Raw genomic sequence first — 19,181 nt, 5'->3', positions numbered from 1 at the left:
TATTTCAATCTAACTCCATCATAACTTACGTCACCGTTTCCCGTGCCTTTTATTTGTCATGCTTGAACATTGAATTATTTGTCAACATGGCGTGAAAACACATTGGGTTGGGGAGCCCGAGGACCTGCCACAGACCGGATATCGTCTGCTTGTTTGTCAAATAGGGGAACTGCGCATGTGAAATGATGCATATCCGGCTATCGACCACACGTAATTCGAACGCTTTGTCATAAGGTGTTATAGTAAGTGGTTCTGTCACAGACCCTTCTCTTGCATTAAACTCCGTATCAAGTTTTGATTGCCAAATATTTGTAATCTCCCACAGGAGCAGATCGGTCTTTTTTGTAAGGTGATTAGTTCACGGTCGTTTGTTGCAGTGTCTGTGTCAATGTGTTCAGGGGTGGAAATCATTGAGTATGTTATCCCATCCAACATTCTGTTTCACGGACTTACTGCTTGGTGTTTATTTCCGTTAAGATTTTTCCCACCCGCGGTTTCGACGCCCACAAAGTGGAATTGTAATACGTTGGGATTAATGCACACAAGTTCCAGTTAATTTGGTTTAAACAGCTTGCTCATACAGTTCTTTGAGACGGGTTTCCTACAATGCCGAGATTATATGTTGAATCCAACGTACGTGGTGCCCATTAGTTTCTGCACTTTCCCCCGTGTATCCGACTAGCTCCTTCACCACCCTCTGGCGAAAAATCTACCAAATGTGATGCGTGAGTAGCTTTGTAGGGATTTGATGATCATAGGTTTGAATCCAAAATTTATCCTGATCTTTGATTGTTAGCATCGTGCTCTAGTTCACTGCTTTCACCAAAATATTAGGCGCCTGTGACTTCGGCCTTACTTCCACAGACTATTTAATAGGATACAATATTCACCATGTATAACAAAACAGTGAAAAAAAAGTTTAATTGGAAACATTCAGTCACACAATAACATTGTGTACATTAATCGACATGACACCATGAATCGATCAAAGTTTACTGGTTACCTTTTGTATGGATTCTGATGAGACTTTTCTAAAAGCCATTTAGGAGCTGACCATGAAGGAATGAATATTTACATGGGTATTTTGAATATTGATCATGAATTGACAGCTGAAGTCTTATCTACGTGATGAGCTTTCCTTCCTGTCATTTCCGATATCCAACCACATCTTTTCACCATGATCAATATCCAGCACGATCTGCAACCTTACACACGCAATGGAACAAATCCGTCATTTTTTTATTCTGTTCACTATTCAGTGCATGTACAAACAGGAAGGTCGTAGTGTTTCATGTCAGGTCATATGCATACACCTTAACCAGCACCGGCCAGCTAAAGCGCAATTCAAACTGCTTTATATTTACTATATTATGGATATCAAGAGGTCATAAGATCTTCGAACAGAATTTAATACTTGAACGATTTAAATTTCGAAGGTACTTGGTCAAATCCTTGGCAAGAAACTGAAAACCTTTTATCTTTTGTGAAACTGGGATGTTTTAGAAAGAATATATATATAAATATTTAAATAGAAATCTTTTTACAGATAGACAAATAGTTAAGTAGATGCCTATTTTTAGATAGAACATATTTTGGGAATGCCATGTTAAACCAAACCTGTGACTACGTGTTTCATGCTGAAATATGATTCCAGTGGGTGGTTTTCTTCACTGATCTTACACCGTTTTCGGTAACATCGACTGAAGATTTCGCCATTATATTGTCATATGCATCATACTGAACCATATAACTGGAACATTGCTGAGTGCGGCGTAAAACTAAACTCACCCACTAACTCATACTGAACTTTGGTACATATGACCTCCAGAGATATTATATACAGTATGGTGTTTTGCGACCACGATGGAAATAAATAACTTCCCCTGTATATAACGTTTGTATCAGTAGTGGTAACGCTCCTTCGATTTCTTTAACAGTGTCTACCCAGATCAAACATAACAAAAATCAATGTAGAGTCCATTTTCTTATACACTCAGTGACTTTGATGATATCTTCCGATCAACTGGGATTATGTTTAATTACTTGTATACCCCTGGCAAGGGTTATATTACTGTCTGACGAGGAGAACCTCGCTTGTCCCCTGTCACACATAAAACGAATCAATCTGTACTATTGACCGACCGGTTGGCCAATTACAAGGGTATATGTTACATGTAGCTTTGATCCCGCCGGGATTACGTTAATCCCACACGCAATTTAGTTACCTAGACGTAAGGCGAGATCTCCCTCGTTGTAACACCAACAACATTGTGCTTCGCCCAGCCTGGTTCCAGGGGTCTGTTGCAACAGATCCCGAGAACCAGGCTGTGCTACACTAGATTAATGCTTAGCTCTGAACATATTTAATTTTTATAGTAACTATAAACAAATACGTGAAACTGAAACTGAACCCCAGTGAAATGGGCCGTTCAGTAACATGGGGAAATCTAGGCTTTAGCATTGCGGAGAAGGCTGGACAGTAGGGCAAATGTAGTGTGTTTCGGAGACTCTGGGACAGACGGTGTGAACACCAATATGATACAATACTGGGAATTTATGGCTAACAACGTCTTTTATTTTTGTGAATGCGATACATTATTTACTGCATGAGTGAATGTTGTTTTCGCAGAAGTTGTAAATTTTCACTACATTTGCAGCTGCTGTTATGTCATCTGTCCACACAAACTAAATCGTCAATATTTAACATAATAATGACAAGCTTAACTTGGCGTCGATATTCAAAAGACACACACACAAAAAAGTTTTCAGCGTCTTTAAAAAACTGCGCAACTACGTGAAAACGAGTTTAGGGATTATATGCGAATCTTGTGTACACAGTATTTTTAGGGAGGAGTGAAAGGTTTATTAGATTTCGTATAATCAACAGTGCTATAGAAGCATCCCCTACCACCACAGGCTTCCTTCTCCTGCAATCACACAAGGCCCATACCAGACCATCCCCATCCTCAGCGGATCTTTCCCCACCAGTCCACCCCTACATCCACCAAAACACAACCCCCACACCGAACAAACACTTCCCTACTAGACTGTTCCTCATCACACTAGTCCATAACTCTAACAAAGGGCTCAATCCAACCAAATCAGCCTCCCCACCCCAAGCAGACCGTTCCCCTACTAGACCATCCCCATTGTCCATGTTCCATTAGACCCCCAACACCACCCCTGGCAGACCGTCCAGTCGAATGCCATCCCCATACTGCACAAGAACCCCCACTCCTAGCAGGCTGCCCCGTAGTGCGCCAGAACACCTAATTCAGCCATAACAGAGCGGCCCCTAGCAGACCATCCCCACATGCATCATCACATTCTTCATTCACACCAGTTATATCCTAGCCGTGGTCCCCAATTACAGCTGCCAGCATACCATTAGACCATCATCATCCGGCAGAACCAAAACCCCACCCAAGCAGATGACACGTACGCCAGCAGACCATTCTTCATAACACTGGTCCTTATGCCCAACCGTGAACCCAAATCCCAACAGACTCTCCACACTGAGCATACCTACTCCCTACTCCAGCGAGGTCCCACCCCGACTCCTCGCTCAACACCCACACTAAGCTACCTCCGAAGTATGCGTTCATTTAATCTGACAGCACTTGGTGTCAAACGTTTAAGTTCGTGTCATTTGCCCTCCGCTTTATACTGAGGTCATCTGCATTGTTTCTTCTGTTATATCAGTTGTCACTTTACCCAGAACTGTTAAGTACAGAGAACACCGTCACCTACCTATAGCGATATTGTCACGGTGGCCGTAGGCGGTGTGTCTGTGTCAAAGGACTGCCTTTATCTTACCAACATGAAGTCTACTGTTTTTTACAGAGGGCGCGGCAGGTAGGTAGATTTGGTGTCATTAGCTGCACAGTACATAAGGGTAACGTAACCTTGCAGACAGATAACTACATGTATGTACAACTGGCAATACCAAAGGGTGCTTAACTTAAGTCACAAATGCATCCACGGGAAACTTGTTGGGTTATTTTATACCTTGTATGGAATCTGTGAGTGTGAACGCGTGTGTCTGTCTGCATTATGCGAGTGGGGCTGGAGTTGGGGGTGGGGTTGGGGGTGTCAAGTTGAGGTTTTTGTTCGTTATTAGTTTCGTTAAGAATGACAACACTATCTGTCTGCATATGTCTTCAAGTGGTCACCAACCACGGTACGACGACAAACACAGTATTGTGTAACCTATTTCAATGATCTGATAAAAAAACATAATCGGTTAGCTTTGCACTTTAACGCAGCATTCCGCAATATTATAGCCAAATGACGTCTTTATAGTGGACCCGGGCAATCCAGTGCTTGCTATAGCGAGCATCTGCATGCACAACTGGATTCGCCGAAATACATGAACTAAGCAGGCCTAACCCGCCGATCCCATTAATCGCCTCGTAGGACAAACTGGTGCTGATGACCAATTCTCACCCGTATCCAAACCGGTGCACTTCAGTAAACAGTTGTGGCAATGCCACTGTTATAAGACCATGTTGCGGTACCAGCGCTCAAGTATCTGTAGATATAAGAGAGACTTTGTTTCCAACTTGCAGCGTCCTATTCCTGAAACCCTGTGTTGCTGTAAAGGCCAACTTAAGTTCCCCTTAGTGACACAACTAAGACCCCTTCTTGAACACGTTGTTTTATCAGTTCCCTGCAGTCGTAATACAGTGCTCTAGTCATAATGTCAACGTGATGTTCCTTCTGTATTCAAGTAACTATGGCAACCCGTAGAAAATTATACCCGGTTACGACAAGGGTTTTTTCCATCAGGATTAGCCGTGTTACGTGAACTAATAGTAGATTCTCTAGTTGGATAGTTACGTGTTCCAGTAACCATGGAAAACGATAGACAAATCATGTTCAATTAAGGCAATGGATTTGTCTTCAGGATTAGCCGCGTTATGTGAAGTAATAGTATATTCTCAGGTTGGATGAGTTTCAAGAAAGAACGTTGCTTTGAACCCGGCTTATCACGTTGTAGATTTACTGTTGTGTTTTGGACTGCAGGGAGACGAACGGGACATGTTGTATAAATGGTTTGTTTGTCGAATATGTGCAAAGCGAAACATGATAAGAGGTTCTGTGAATGAGAATCGATGAGTCAGCAATATCTGTCATGGGTGGGATAAGCCATGCCAGATATTTTATCTATCTAGTCATATATTGGTTATAACCGTAACGCCAATACAAGCAATAGTATCTGTCAGCAAATTGCAACCATATCAGCAGTATCATAAGACCGTGTTATCTACCATATCACATTATTTATCAGTCGTGTCGATAATAATATTATCACAAATATCACCTGTATCGAAAAACGTATCAGATTTTTCCAGTCTCAGTGACAGGTAGACACATTCCAGTAAGTGACGATGCTGTTGGCCTCATTGAGAATGTTTCATATTTGTCAGCCTTCGTCAGTGGTCTAGTTCCATTAAACAGCATTAGTCCACACCAGCACGCACAGATGTCGCTTTAACTAAACTGCAATAATATTGAGCGCGACGACACACCCTTTATTTATGCTATCAACCACTGTTATCATGAAGCGTGATGGTTCACAAGCAGACGTAACATTGTTTGTTAATTGTTCAACGCCGTACGCAGACAGATAACAGCGGTACTTTCAGACAAACCAGAAATTCTCACCATGGCCATGATCTACGCAACTGGGATACGATGACATACGATGTCATCCAAGTCAGTCTGACCATTCGATCTCTCTAGTCAACCAAGTATGGGCTGCTGGAGGCAATTGTAGCCCGGATCGTCACAGGTTAAACCGATGTAATATTGTTGGCGTCAGATGACAGTCCTACTGAAGCCACCGGCGAGGAACATCGCTGTACTTCCTGGTTCCTCTGCGTTATTTGGCATCATTGATCTTAGTCTTGAGGCATAGGCTACGACGTGAAAATCTTGGAAACAGGGAATAATAAAATTAATGGTGCCAATTATTACATAATCTTGAGAGTGGACTGTCCAGAGAAAGAAATGTTGTTCGCGACAAGAGGGCTCGGCTGCATTACAGTTTTTTTCAGCATGTCAGAGTGAGTCAACATAACCGTTATCGAATATGATCGATGCACACTTAGTATGGACCTCTCCTAACTGAGACTACTTGTTCGATGTGTGTGCTCGCTCCCCTACTAGCTGTCCATGCCTCCTGACTTCAGCCTTCTTACACGGAGTCTCACTACTAAATAATGTTTACCGAACAATCGTCGAAACTATTGAGTTGCTCCGTAAACCTATTGATTGATAATTTGTCAACCCGAGTGTAATTCCAGCCCCTCATGTCAAGATGGCGGCGCCCTACCAGACAGCCAAAATCACCCCACGCTGAGATCTCGAGAGGACGAGACATCACGTGATTTCAGACCTGCTTAGTGGTCTCGATGCAATTGTAAGAACTTATTAACTCTAAAAACCATATCAACCGTTGGTCATAAAAAATCTTTAATTAACTTTTTTACGGGAACGATATCCTGGCTGTAGTCTCAGTAAAAGCTACCCGTTGCCGGCCACAGAAATTATCTAGTTAACTTTGTATTGATCACATAATTTTTCAGGTGTCAAATATTTTTGGAACTGTTATGTAACTATGTTCTGATAATTGATTTATCCTCGTGATCTGCATAGACCCGAAACGCCTGTTGTGGCAAGCTTGGACGCCGATATCGTAAATACCGTTCCGTGTTGACTGTAGTTGGCTAGACTGAACAAGTGTGATTGCATTGATAGTGTATAGAAACAAACCAGGATCACCACTGAGACCTACCCTACTTCAGCAAAACCCTTATACACTGCAATTAATCTACCGTCTTATTCCGATATAAGGAACGATGGGTAGTCAAGTGACATCGACGATTCGCGTTCGTTTTCACACACTGGTACAATTCCTGATGTCCCCGTCGCGATATTGCTGGAAGGTTGCTAAAGACGACGTAAAGCCATGCTCACTTACTTACACCGATGTAGTAAACGTAAATGGATTGACGTTGTGCCCTATTTCTTACGAGTCGTTAGTCTCACCGAGAGTAACGTTAACGAACACAGATCAGAATCAAAATGAGGGTTGGATATAATCTATAGAGTATCCTCTAAATGGACAATGTATTCTTCGGGGTGAGATGGGCTGTGGCGAGAGGTTCGTTAGGTGCCGCGCGTTGTCTAGGATGTTTGTTAGTGATGAAATGCTTTTTCCGGAAAAAATGAACGTAATACACATTTTAGACCCTCCTCCATCATACACATGCATGAATGAAATTGCGGCAGTCACTTTTCCATTTATATCTGGAAGGCCAGTTTCACGACATAGGGATATCGGTTGATTCATTCAACGCTCTTTAAGGTCAAATGAACTTCGCTATTCTCAGGTAGAGATAAGGCTCTGTTTAATATTGATTCAAGTAAGCAACATCCAAAACTATGGCGAAACCAGAGAGCGAGATAGCGTGCTGTGTGCCTATATCCTGATCGTCAAGGTCTGGTGTTAGGTATCAGACCAATCATCAGACTAGCACACAGGAGACCATTCTTCTGGTAGCAACATGCAATTGCCACGATAATACCTTCACATGCATACCGATTGTAAGATGTAAACCCTACATGTATGATTGCTTGCAGTTGGGCGTTGCGTCGTCGTTTGTTTTGAATGTGTGTAGATTGTCTGTGTTGATTTGCGAGACTTGTCACGCTTGCCATCTGGTGTCTGTGGAAACAACATTCCATATGTTACTGACATGCAATGTTATGAAATGCGTTTTGTGGCGTAGAAAGTAAAGGTTAAGATTACTAGATCTGCATTTGAGAAAGGAGAGAGTAATGTAATCTATACAATACGTAGGGAGGTAATGTCTTTTGGTGAAATATAATGGACATATAAGTCAATACAGTCCTAGACAGTGTCCTTTCAACTTAGAGTACCTCTGGCTTTATATAATGTAATGATGCATGCTCGACTAGGCAGTGTTTCCTGGGAGAAGTCCCATGCGCTGTCTGGGCTAGGTGTAGAGGGGGCCCTGAGCTGATGATGTGTTTACCAGTCTGAATGTGCCAGGATCACCCAGACTCTCATTGCCACATTTTTCGTGTTAATCAGTAAAACGCGATTATTCGTAAAACGCTGTATCCACAAGATGGAACATACAGACAATTAAATGTCAGTGACTAATCCCCGAAGGTGGAACACATGTAACCATTTTTAAGGAATGGAGAGTTACGAGCATACTACACTACTTAAATTACATTCAAAGTACTGGGAACGAAAACTTTAATTTCAACCTGGCACACATGGCTCCATTCCTGAAAGTACTAGTCCGAGCAGACAATTGAATGACGTCACCAATGTAATTTAGAAACTGTCAGTGTAGTACCACCATCATAATGAGTGGACCTGAATCCCTCTACTCTGTATTAGACTGTATACCATTATGCAGAACTGGCATTCCAAAACGTGATGTAATGACACACACAAAGCTGATAAACATGGATCTTAAAAACCCTCTGTTGTCAATGACAGGACGCCATACACAGACTAGACGGTGAAAGGGTCCTTCCAAATATTGTGCAGAAAATAACACGCATGCAGAAGTAAATAAACCAGAGTGTCAAGTAGATGCTAAATGTGAATGTGCGCCCGACAACCCAGGCTCTTGTAATCAAACAACCGACCAGCTTCAAGGCAGTGTGTTCCATCCAAAACAAAACCACAATGTCGGAGACCCTAATTGTGCAAATATTTTACTTAAAGGAGAAAATATAAAGCACGACATTTGGAGGTACGTGCCAGTCGCAATTTGCTGACAATTAATGCAAATATTTTGGGGTCAATACAAAAGCGCAAGGTTTTCAAACAACAGCGAACAGTATGCATGTTTACATGCACCTGTAGTTACTAGCCGTGCAGGTACCCCTACTCAATCGCACTGCGTGTGCCTCTGTCAACGCGCTCTTACAACACGTCAGTTCACAGCCTCGTCCTCACTTCCCACCACTTCCGTTTGATCACGTTCCTGCAGTGAAACTCCAAATAACATTGTGTCGAACCTATAGGGATCTGGGTAAATACTTCGAGTATACGAGGGTCGACCGAACCTCAAAAAGATTACTAAAGCATAAGCAGGAATCATTTATTTTTACTTCGAGAAAACACTTGGTTCAACGTATCGAAATTCGACACAGCGTGCGAAGTGGAAAGATTTTAATGATACTGTAGATAGCATTTGACTTAATTACTGTGAATTCTGAGACAAAAACGTGTCTAAGTGATCACGCTAAAGGAAGCTAATTATACATACTGAAAATGCTCTTTTGGGAACAGTATTGTCTTGGGGCCTAACTATGTATATTCCTTCTCCTTTTTCTTCATGAGTGTAGTACAGTATTAAGTATCTACCTGCCCTATACATATGTGCCCTCCATACATACATGGTATATGGACTTTAAAAAGAAACATATCCATTTTCTTGTTCATATGTTTTGTTGCAATAAACGACATTAAATCTATTTTTCGGCCATATCATTGACAGTTTGCAGGATATTGCAGTTGGGAAAAATTAAGATTAAGGTTCTGCTAGACAGACAAACTGGGTTTGCAAGATGGAATTTTACAGAATCAGAGATGATGTTCGTTCATTTCTATTTAAAAACTCCGAAACGGACTTGACCCCTGTCATTCCAAAGTCAATTAACCTGTTTCAACAGGTGCCAGGGATACGTCACCTGCGGGACTGGCGTTAACCCCATGGGGTTGCGTCCGCCTGAAACAAACGGTAAATGTGTTATCGCAGACTATTAGCCTTACCAACCGTCCAGATAGGCCGTGCATGAATATTGTATACATTTGAACACATTCAGGGAGTTGGTGCCTGTACCCCAGTCAACTGTAAACTGGTCCGCGTAACGCTTCCGTGGCCTTCTGTGCACGGACTGGCTAAGTCTTGTGCGGTCTATTGATCTTTGATACTCTAACGGGTTTTGTTGTCTTAAGCTGTTAGCGGTAAAGCGATCGAGTCGCCGATACCGGGGCGTATCGGAGAACGCTGTAAGTGAACCCCGTCATGGGGTAGTACGTCGTCACAGTGCCGGCTTATAAATATGCAGTGCCGGTTGTGGTCAGCGCGGTCACAATACAAGAGGACGGGCAGTGGAGGACGGGCTGGAGCGCCAGGTTGTGTCGGACGCGGTGAAGTTTAGAAGGACATTTTCCATGACAGACACCATGACATAAGTATTTGATGGCCTCTTGGTGGAGGTAAGAATCATTTGTTATCAGTTCTAAGCATGAGATAATCAGCGCTGTATTTGATGGCCTCTTGGTGGAAATAAGAATCATTTGTTAACAGTCCTAAGCATGAGATAATTAACGCAGCATCAATGAGCGAAAAAGTTATGTGGATGGATAAAATAAGAAACATAAGACAGAATGTGGTGCAATGACAATAGTATTTGTTTGAAGTTTTGTTAATTTACATACTGATATTATGGTCGAGAAATAACATATGTATTAACATTGGAGTAATTTCTTTAGAGAGTTCAGGTTTGAATTCGCACATCAGGTCTCGTGAATAAATATACTCATGCGAATAATGCTTGTCACCCCCTTCAGTTTTATTAATAGGACTGAGGTGACAGCCTTTATTGGCACGGGTACATTTCGGAGATGAAAGAGATTTGTAAACATCCATGTCAGAATGTGTACTGGATGGTGTATGAATCAAAACCTATTGTTGAGACCGTGTAACCAAAGGATCATGGCGCTGTCGCGCATGTTAAAGGTAATGTTTCCGATGTAGTCTCTAAGCATAATACAACTGAACTACATTCATGGCTGTCAATGTGCCTAGAAAAAGAACGTACACGGACGCCGACTCCAAGCTGATCGTAGCTATTGCTTGTCGAGATTCTTGAGAGGCAGTTAGAAGTTGGTATTGAAGTAAAAGACAAGTTATATGGACAACAACTCCTTGAAACGTGACATACAATACACAAGAAGCTGTCATCCATAGTATTTGTCTTTTACTATTGCTTGCCATTCGTCTTGCATGAATGTTTAATGAAACGTCATTTGTTTCATATCATGGTCTCTGGCTGATAACAGTTGTCTCTGAAATAATGAAAACTGAAAGACCTGACATCTTAATAGAAACACAAAGGGACTGTGACAATGGGTCTTTATGTTCAAATATGATCTCATGGTATAAGCCCAGAAAGACGTTAACCAACAGTAAACTAGTACGGTATTAGAGGGACACCAGAAATGCATGTCATTGTACTCAGTTAACCAACAGTAAACTAGTACGGTATTAGAGGGACACCAGAAATGCATGCCATTGTATTCAGTTAACCAACAGTAAACTTGTATGGTATTAGAGGGACACCAGAAATGCATGACATTGTATTCAGTTAACCAACAGTTGGGGGTTATGATTTTAGAGGGACACCAGAAATGCGTGACATTGTAGCCTAAACATTTCAAAGCATTGCTAGATATTTGATACCGACCTCTGTATTTAGACTACAATTTGCTGTGTGGTATTCAGGATATGCAGACACACACTGTATGTGCATAACGGGTTATTTGAGATGAGGGAGGTGAAGTAGACTTGACTTGGTTTTAAAGCGCATCACCCGGCGGATTCGAGTGAGCGAGTGAGTGAGTTTGTTTTAACGCGTCTTTTAGCAATATTCCAGCAATATCACGGACACCAGAAATGGACCTCACACATTGTGGCTGAGTTTAGTTTTACGCCGCACTCATGAATATTCAGGCTGAGATATTGATATATAACTACTGACTCACTTAGCTCAGTAATATTCCAGCTATGTGGCGGGCCTGTAAACAATCGAGTCTGGACCAGACACTCCAGTGATCCACAGGATGACCATCGATATGCGCAATGGGGAACCGATGACACGTGTCGACCAAGTCAGCGAGACTGACCACTCAATCACGTTAGTCGCTTCTTACGACAAGCATGGGTTACTGAAAACCAGTATTCTAACCCTGACCTTCAGAGGTATTACACATTGTGAATCGAACCCCGGTCTTCGAAGACGAGCGAACGCTTTAACCATTAGGCTACCCCACCACCCCTCAATATATTGAAATTCCCTTAATCATCATGTACAGAAGTCAGAGATACTATAGACAAGTCTTTCCACCAGCCAGGGCATGATGACATTTAGACGCATGCATTGAAATGTATGACTATACACCTACGATGTCCCCTGTAACTGACATGAAATGTGTTTACAGAATACATTACTCGTGTTAACACATATTTGACCAGGTTTATCCAGCAAACCACGTATTATTAGATATATGGCGGACCGCAAGGAACAACATCGACCGTCGATGACATCGAAACAGATCAGGAGTGAAAGGAAATCAAACTGTTTTCACGGATATAATAGCTTGTTTTCAATATCTTTGTTCAAACACACAAACATGATCACCGTATAGTCACGTTAGCAAATAATTCGTGCTTGCATGAGCCCAGTTCTGTACAGTTCCTTACAGAGCCTATAGGGCGCTAAATATTTCAGATGTATAGGCCCAGGTCAGTGTCAACGATAATGGGAGGTCCTAGTCAAGAGGTTGCACCCCAGCCCCTATGCCGTGCTCAACAGCTTTTATAGGTGGGTAGATAGGGTGTCGGGCAATCTATATCTGTGTGTGCTTGGGGATGCATTTTTGTCAAGGGGAATCGTGTCTTGGGGGCCATTCTATCCTTGTTCAACGCCTACGTTTATTCTATTTTCATAGAATTTGCATTCATCATCATATTTTGAAATCTGACAATATTTCCACCAGTGTCTGAGAGGTTTCTCATATGCATACATTTGTATGATACCTTGTTTGTAACCATCAGATTATGATTCCTGATTAATGTGAATTAAACAAACATTCATCGTAAACATGAATGCGCACGTTTGCTAAAGAATAAACATTCCTTGATATAATAACCCCTGGTTTCGAGAAGCCGAAAATAATTTGACTTGATGTGAGAGTTTGACATTGACTGATGTCAAAACATGTTTGTAAGCGCTAGTAGTTCTTGCAGAATGTAGGTTAGGATATTATATATGTGTATCAGTGGGTGTATTTCTGGATCAGTTGATATTGTGACTGATTCCTGTACATAAATATTCTCCGGACTTCGTACGAAACCGAATATGTTAAATTTCCATTGTTGTGTATGCTAACTTGGTCACAGGCATATGGTCACATGAATATCAATCACATGTTCGCATCGGTCATATCATTTAAACACAGTCTTACAGGACTTAATAACAGAGCTGCTATTGTGTGAGTGTTGTCAATGCTTTGGTTAAAAAGAGAGTAAAGAGTCACATTTATACAAAATGAATGTTATTGTGACAAGAGATAGCGTAATATAACTTGATTACGTGGATGGTTTGTGGTGGTTTTAGCATCTCTCTTTCCCGTCCACATGTCATACACCAAATGTTATTCCATCTATTGCACTTTTGTAAAGGGAATGACTCGAGGTTGTGTGGTAGCACGAATGTTTACCCGTCCTTCCCTTAAGAGAAACTGAGTTTATTAATATATATTTTAGCAACATTTCAGAAATGTCACGACTGGGACATAAGAAATGGGCGTCAGACGTTGAACCCGTGTCAGGAGTCGAACGCGGACCTCCGCTGTGACGGTCGACCGCTTTAACCACTAGGCTACCCCCGTCGCTATGAATGAATGCGGAATGAATGTCACAATGTAACACAAAACATAATACCTCCTCATGTTAATGACTGTTCTGTTTTGATCGAGCAGATGTTACGTTCACCTTGACGCACTGTTTAACTCTAATCAAAACTTCATTATGTCCATTTCATTAAACCGTCCAGTAGACTGATGGGGTAGCTCAGTCCAAGCGTTCGTCACGCAGACGTACCGGGTTGGAATCCCCACATGGACACAATATCTTTAGCCCAGTTCTGGTGTCCTCCTCCGTGATATTGCTGGAATATTGTGGCACAAAACTAAATTCACTCACTCAGTGTTCAATAATACATGCATTGTTAACTAAACCTGGTACGTACAGTATACACAGTGATCCCGCATGAAAGTGTTTATTTCCCAGCACAAGAACCCGTTTAACCTAGCTAACGGTAGCAGAACACAGATATTCGTGTAAAGGCTCTGATGTTCACAAATAAATCTGACGGAGGACAGTTTTTGTACAAGGTAAAGATACAATCTGCCTTGCTCCCCTCTGGTCTTCAGTGTTCTATATGTATGCTGTAGCTAGCCGTCTCTGTATCTGTCGTGAGTCTCGCGATACCTCTGCGATTACATCTCAAGATAGCTTCCACGATATGCTGACAATCCTCACAAGATAATACTGTGCGTGCACAGCTTGTTATATTTCTATATCGACATGCAGGTGTTTTGTATATAGGTAATAGCAGTCGTTGAGGGTCAGCGGGATGTACCTTGGTAACAGCAGGCGACAGCAGGCGACTTCAGCGTGTCTGGCTGTATGTTAATATTTACCGGTATATTTGGGGTTCTGTTTCCGCGATGGAGTACAGCGGGTGAGTTGCGCATGATTACTGGGAAGGAATCTTTGTGTGTTTAGTGTAGGATCTTTCAGAATCAAGTGTTTTATACACGATGTTTGTACTGCAAATATTGAGTGTGTATGTGAATGCTGTGAATCAGGGCTATGATTGCGCCATGGTACGAGACACTAACATATGACACATATGTCATACCGCCATAACCTTGTATTGGAATACCTACCGTGCTGGTACTGAAATAAGGACTTGATCAGTCACTGTTAAGGTGCACATTGATGATTGCTTATACTAAACATTTGTATAATATATAGTATACATATTGCCAGACTGATGGTTAAGTTCAAATGTCAGACAGACCCTTCATCAAAACACTCATTCATTCGCGCACCAACCAACCAAGCAAAGAAAGAAAGAAAGAAAGAAAGAAAGAAAGAAAAGTAAATGTGTTTTCCGCTCATGACCCGTAACGCGAGCATGTCGCTACACAGCAGGAACGTGACCGGTGGAAAGTACTGAACGCTCAACCCAAGATCGCAACAAAGACGCGACATGTTCGCTCTCTTAGGGCTGAGCAATGGTGTATATATCCAACTATAGAACCCATGTTCACCTTAATGCATGATGAAGAATAATTGACCGCGAGATAAATGTTAATGAATAGCAATCATACCCCGTGAATCAGAGCGTCATTAGTTTTATATAGACTCCTTCAGGCAGGTGTTAATGGTTTTGAGAGCGCAGTAAGGCGACACAGGTGTGCTGAGGCGATAGTTCTGTTGTCCTTCACAGTCAATAATGCCTATTTAATGGGTACAATTGATCAGCAGGTTCTTTTAAAGCTTTCTGTATAATTTATTACACCCCACAGGTAGAGTTGTATCGTTGTCCTCTCGAATAGCTTTGAACAGTGACATCTATCACATGGGTATAGATTAATATTAACCTGAGTGCACTCCGATACTCCCTCTTACAATATCAATGTGCTGATGTTCTGCGGAAGATATAACTTCGGTTCTCCGACTCTGTTATCTTAAAAACGTACTCCTCTCAATAACAAGTCCACCGCAGTTTATTTAGTGGAAGCTGTTCAGTTGATTCTTCAGTTATCCATGTACATCATATATGTATTCTGCAACTGGGTTGCATGTACAACGTAAACGGGACTGAACGGTGCATGCCCACGCAACAGATTCCACGTCATATAGACTTGACAGGAGTTCACCTGAACACCGAAACCTGCTTTCCATTCCACTCACCCAATCCCATCCCTACACCACTCTAACTTACCCGCTACTCCACCCTATCTTACCCTCTACTCAGGTCCAACACGTACCTTAGTCCACCCGCTACTCCACCCTATCTTACCCTCTACTCAGTGCCAACACCTACCTTAGTCCACCCTCTACTGCAACCTATCTTACCCTCTACTCAGGTCCAACACCTACCTTAGCCCACCCTCTACAGCAACCTATCTTACCCTCTACTCAGTTCCAACACCTACCTTAGCCCACCCTCTACAGCAACCTATCTTACCTTCTACTCAGTTCCAACACCTACCCAAGCCCACCCTCTACAGCAACCTATCTTACCCTCTACTCAGGTCCAACACCTACCTTAGTCCACCCTCTACTGCAACCTATCTTACCCTCTACTCAGTTCCAACACCTACCCTAGCCCACCCTCTACTGCAACCTATCTTACCCTCTACTCAGTTCCAACACCTACCCAAGCCCACCCTCTACTGCAACCTATCTTACCCTCTACTCAGGTCCAACACCTACCCAAGCCCACCCTCTACTGCAACCTATCTTACCCTCTACTCAGGTCCAACACCTACCCAAGCCCACCCTCTACTGCAACCTATCTTACCCTCTACTCAGTTCCAACACCTACCCTAGCCCACCCTCTACTGCAACCTATCTTACCCTCTACTCAGTTCCAACACCTACCCAAGCCCACCCTCTACTGCAACCTATCTTACCCTCTACTCAGGTCCAACACCTACCTTAGTCCACCCTCTACTGCAACCTATCTTACCCTCTACTCAGTTCCAACACCTACCCTAGCCCACCCTCTACTGCAACCTATCTTACCCTCTACTCAGTTCCAACACCTACCCAAGCCCACCCTCTACTGCAACCTATCTTACCCTCTACTCAGGTCCAACACCTACCCTAGCCCACCCTCTACAACAACCTATCTTACCCTCTACTCAGTTCCAACACCTACCCTAGCCCACCCTCTACAGCAACCTATCTTACCCTCTACTCAGTTCCAACACCTACCCTAGTCCACCCTCTACTTCACCCTATCTTACCCTCTACTCAGTTCCAACACCTACCCAAGCCCACCCTCTACTCCACCCTATCCTACCCTCTACTCCACCCTATCCCCCCAATCACCCTATCCCTTCCTGTACATATATTCCCCTCCAACCCAACCGCCATGTCCCACTCTTTACTCCACCCATTCTCACCCTCAATTTCACTCTAACCCAGGCACCCTATCTCACCCTCTACTCCACTCCAACCTACTCATCTAACCCCACCCTCTAGTCCACCCTATCTCATCCTCTACTCCACTCCAACCTACTCATCTAACCCCACCCTCTAGTCCACCCTATCTCATCCTCTACTCCACTCCAACCTACTCATCTAACCCCACCCTCTAGTCCACCCTATCTCACCCTCTACTCCAGTCCAACCCCTGATCTTATTCCACCCTCACCTCAACTTCATCAAACTCTCTACTAATCTCATCGTGAACTCTATCCCATCCTGCCAGTTCCATCCTGCACTCAACCCCAACAGTCTCAATTCAATCCAACACACTCTCCACCTCACCCCACTTACTTCATCCATCTTATCTTTCCTTCCTCCTCACCCACTCTGTCCCTCCTGTCTTTACGTGACCCACTGCTACACTCCTTATATTAAGTACGGAACATGTGACCAGCTTGACTTGATTAATATATCGCAGCACCCTAGCGCATTTGGTGGAGTAGTGCATACATACAATGCTGACGGGTGTACATATCTTATCTAAAACCAACCCATCTGTCTCCAGATATCGATAAAAGTGGCATATTTATATTCATCGTTTGCTCAGTCACAGCCTTGTGGACACTGGCTGTCATAGATAATATGAGGCATTCATTGATACCCCTAGAGTATAGCGTTAATTATATATTAATTACTGTATAAGAAATTGTTAGGCCTGGGATAACATGGGGCATTGTGATGACGGCCCAGTAGATGATTTCATGTACTGAACACACCAGTAGACCCACAGTATGCTCTAATGTATTCCTGATATATTTAAATACTACCTCGTAATTTCTCAAATTACATTGAATTTCTACCCCACGCAACCCCTGCTAGTATCTGCAAATTACGTGTGCAAATTGTAATGCGTGTATGTACGTGTTATGCAAACATGTTTGTTTTACAGGGTTCTACAGACAAAGGTAAACACCGGTATGCAGTTAAACAAGCCTCACACGAATGTACAGAGGAGCTCACAAAATCGCGTTTTCTTCTAACACCAAATCTATATTGACAATGTTTTGGGGATTTAACGTGCCCTTTCCGACATAATGTTTATTTCTTTCGCACAGACAACTTTGATGTTAGGCAATGGCTGAATCCGTTATACACAATATATGATACTGAGGCCATTCCTTATCCGCCGATGTATGGCTCACTGCGGTTGTCAATAGGTGGTTCCAGATCTGCTGACAAGGCAAGACTAACATCCATAACAACATTGCGTCTACATTGGTGACACGCATGTGCTTATATGGTCTGTACACCACGCAAGTTCAATATATACTTTTAATCAAATGAGCGTTGGATTAATTTGGGACGTGATTGTTGATTCTGACTGTCATTCGTTGACTTTAATAACACGATTCCCCACTCCAGTATTCTTGCACGATGTGACAAAGGTCACATGAGCTCAGTGTGCGATAATATGGACCCCAGCGTCAACAGTGGACCCAGTCTCTCGTAACAGTCTAAGTACCATAAATATGATCACGCCTTATAACTCCGAGTTGACAGTAACTGTTTTATACGGCCATATAATGCTATCAGAAGAGAAAGACCATTCGGGGAAACGACACGCGTTGTAGTTATACAAGGGGGTGTTCTTTTACCCCCGATATTGAACCGGAGTTTATGCACCAGTCTTTATGGACATCAAGTAACAAGAGTAAGACTGACTTCAGTCCAATACGCGTTATTGACAATGATAATCTTTACACAAAGGTATTGCAGGCCGATGTATTTGAGGTGTCTGTTTGAGCAGGGCTAGTGTTATACAGAGTTGTTCGTAACTTCTGGCGCGTTAATGGTTTGGTGTCTGACAATGGGAGGGGCCACAGAGGACACGAAGTTTTCGATATTGGATATTAGGTGTTCATTACTGTTTCTGAGGAACTGTCAAATTACCTTCCGCCTCTCTCACGTGTGTGATTGGGGTCGTTGAGGTAGCCTAGTGGTTAAAGCGTTGATTCGTCACTCCGAAGATCCGGGTTCGATTCAAAATGTGTAATACCCGTGAAGGTCATGCTTGTCGTAAGAATCGACTAACGGGGGTACTATGTGTGA

The 19,181-nt window shown here is 42.7% G+C and overlaps 1 protein-coding gene across 4 annotated transcripts in view; it reads left to right on the top strand.

Moving 5' to 3' along the window:
- The window catches only part of LOC137297062 (uncharacterized), a 41,244-nt gene that overhangs the window by 2,497 nt on the left and 19,566 nt on the right, over positions 1-19,181 (top strand). Inside the window, exon 1 of one of the 4 annotated variants that reach the window (XM_067829029.1) lies at positions 3,645-3,855. The exons of 1 other annotated variant lie outside the window; for it this stretch is intronic. In XM_067829029.1, coding sequence (XP_067685130.1) covers positions 3,821-3,855 — 35 coding nt within the window. In that variant the 5' untranslated portion in view covers positions 3,645-3,820. Of the gene's footprint in view, positions 1-3,644; positions 3,856-9,943; positions 10,277-14,535; positions 14,587-19,181 lie in introns of those variants that run through there. 2 more of the 4 variants (XM_067829030.1, XM_067829031.1) reach the window with 2 other exon arrangements.

The sequence above is a fragment of the Haliotis asinina genome, chromosome 9 (genome assembly GCF_037392515.1).
Source record: "Haliotis asinina isolate JCU_RB_2024 chromosome 9, JCU_Hal_asi_v2, whole genome shotgun sequence".
Lineage (NCBI taxonomy): Eukaryota > Metazoa > Mollusca > Gastropoda > Lepetellida > Haliotidae > Haliotis > Haliotis asinina.
Note: the sequence above shows the minus strand (reverse complement) of the source record. Positions and strands in the feature narration are given on the sequence as shown.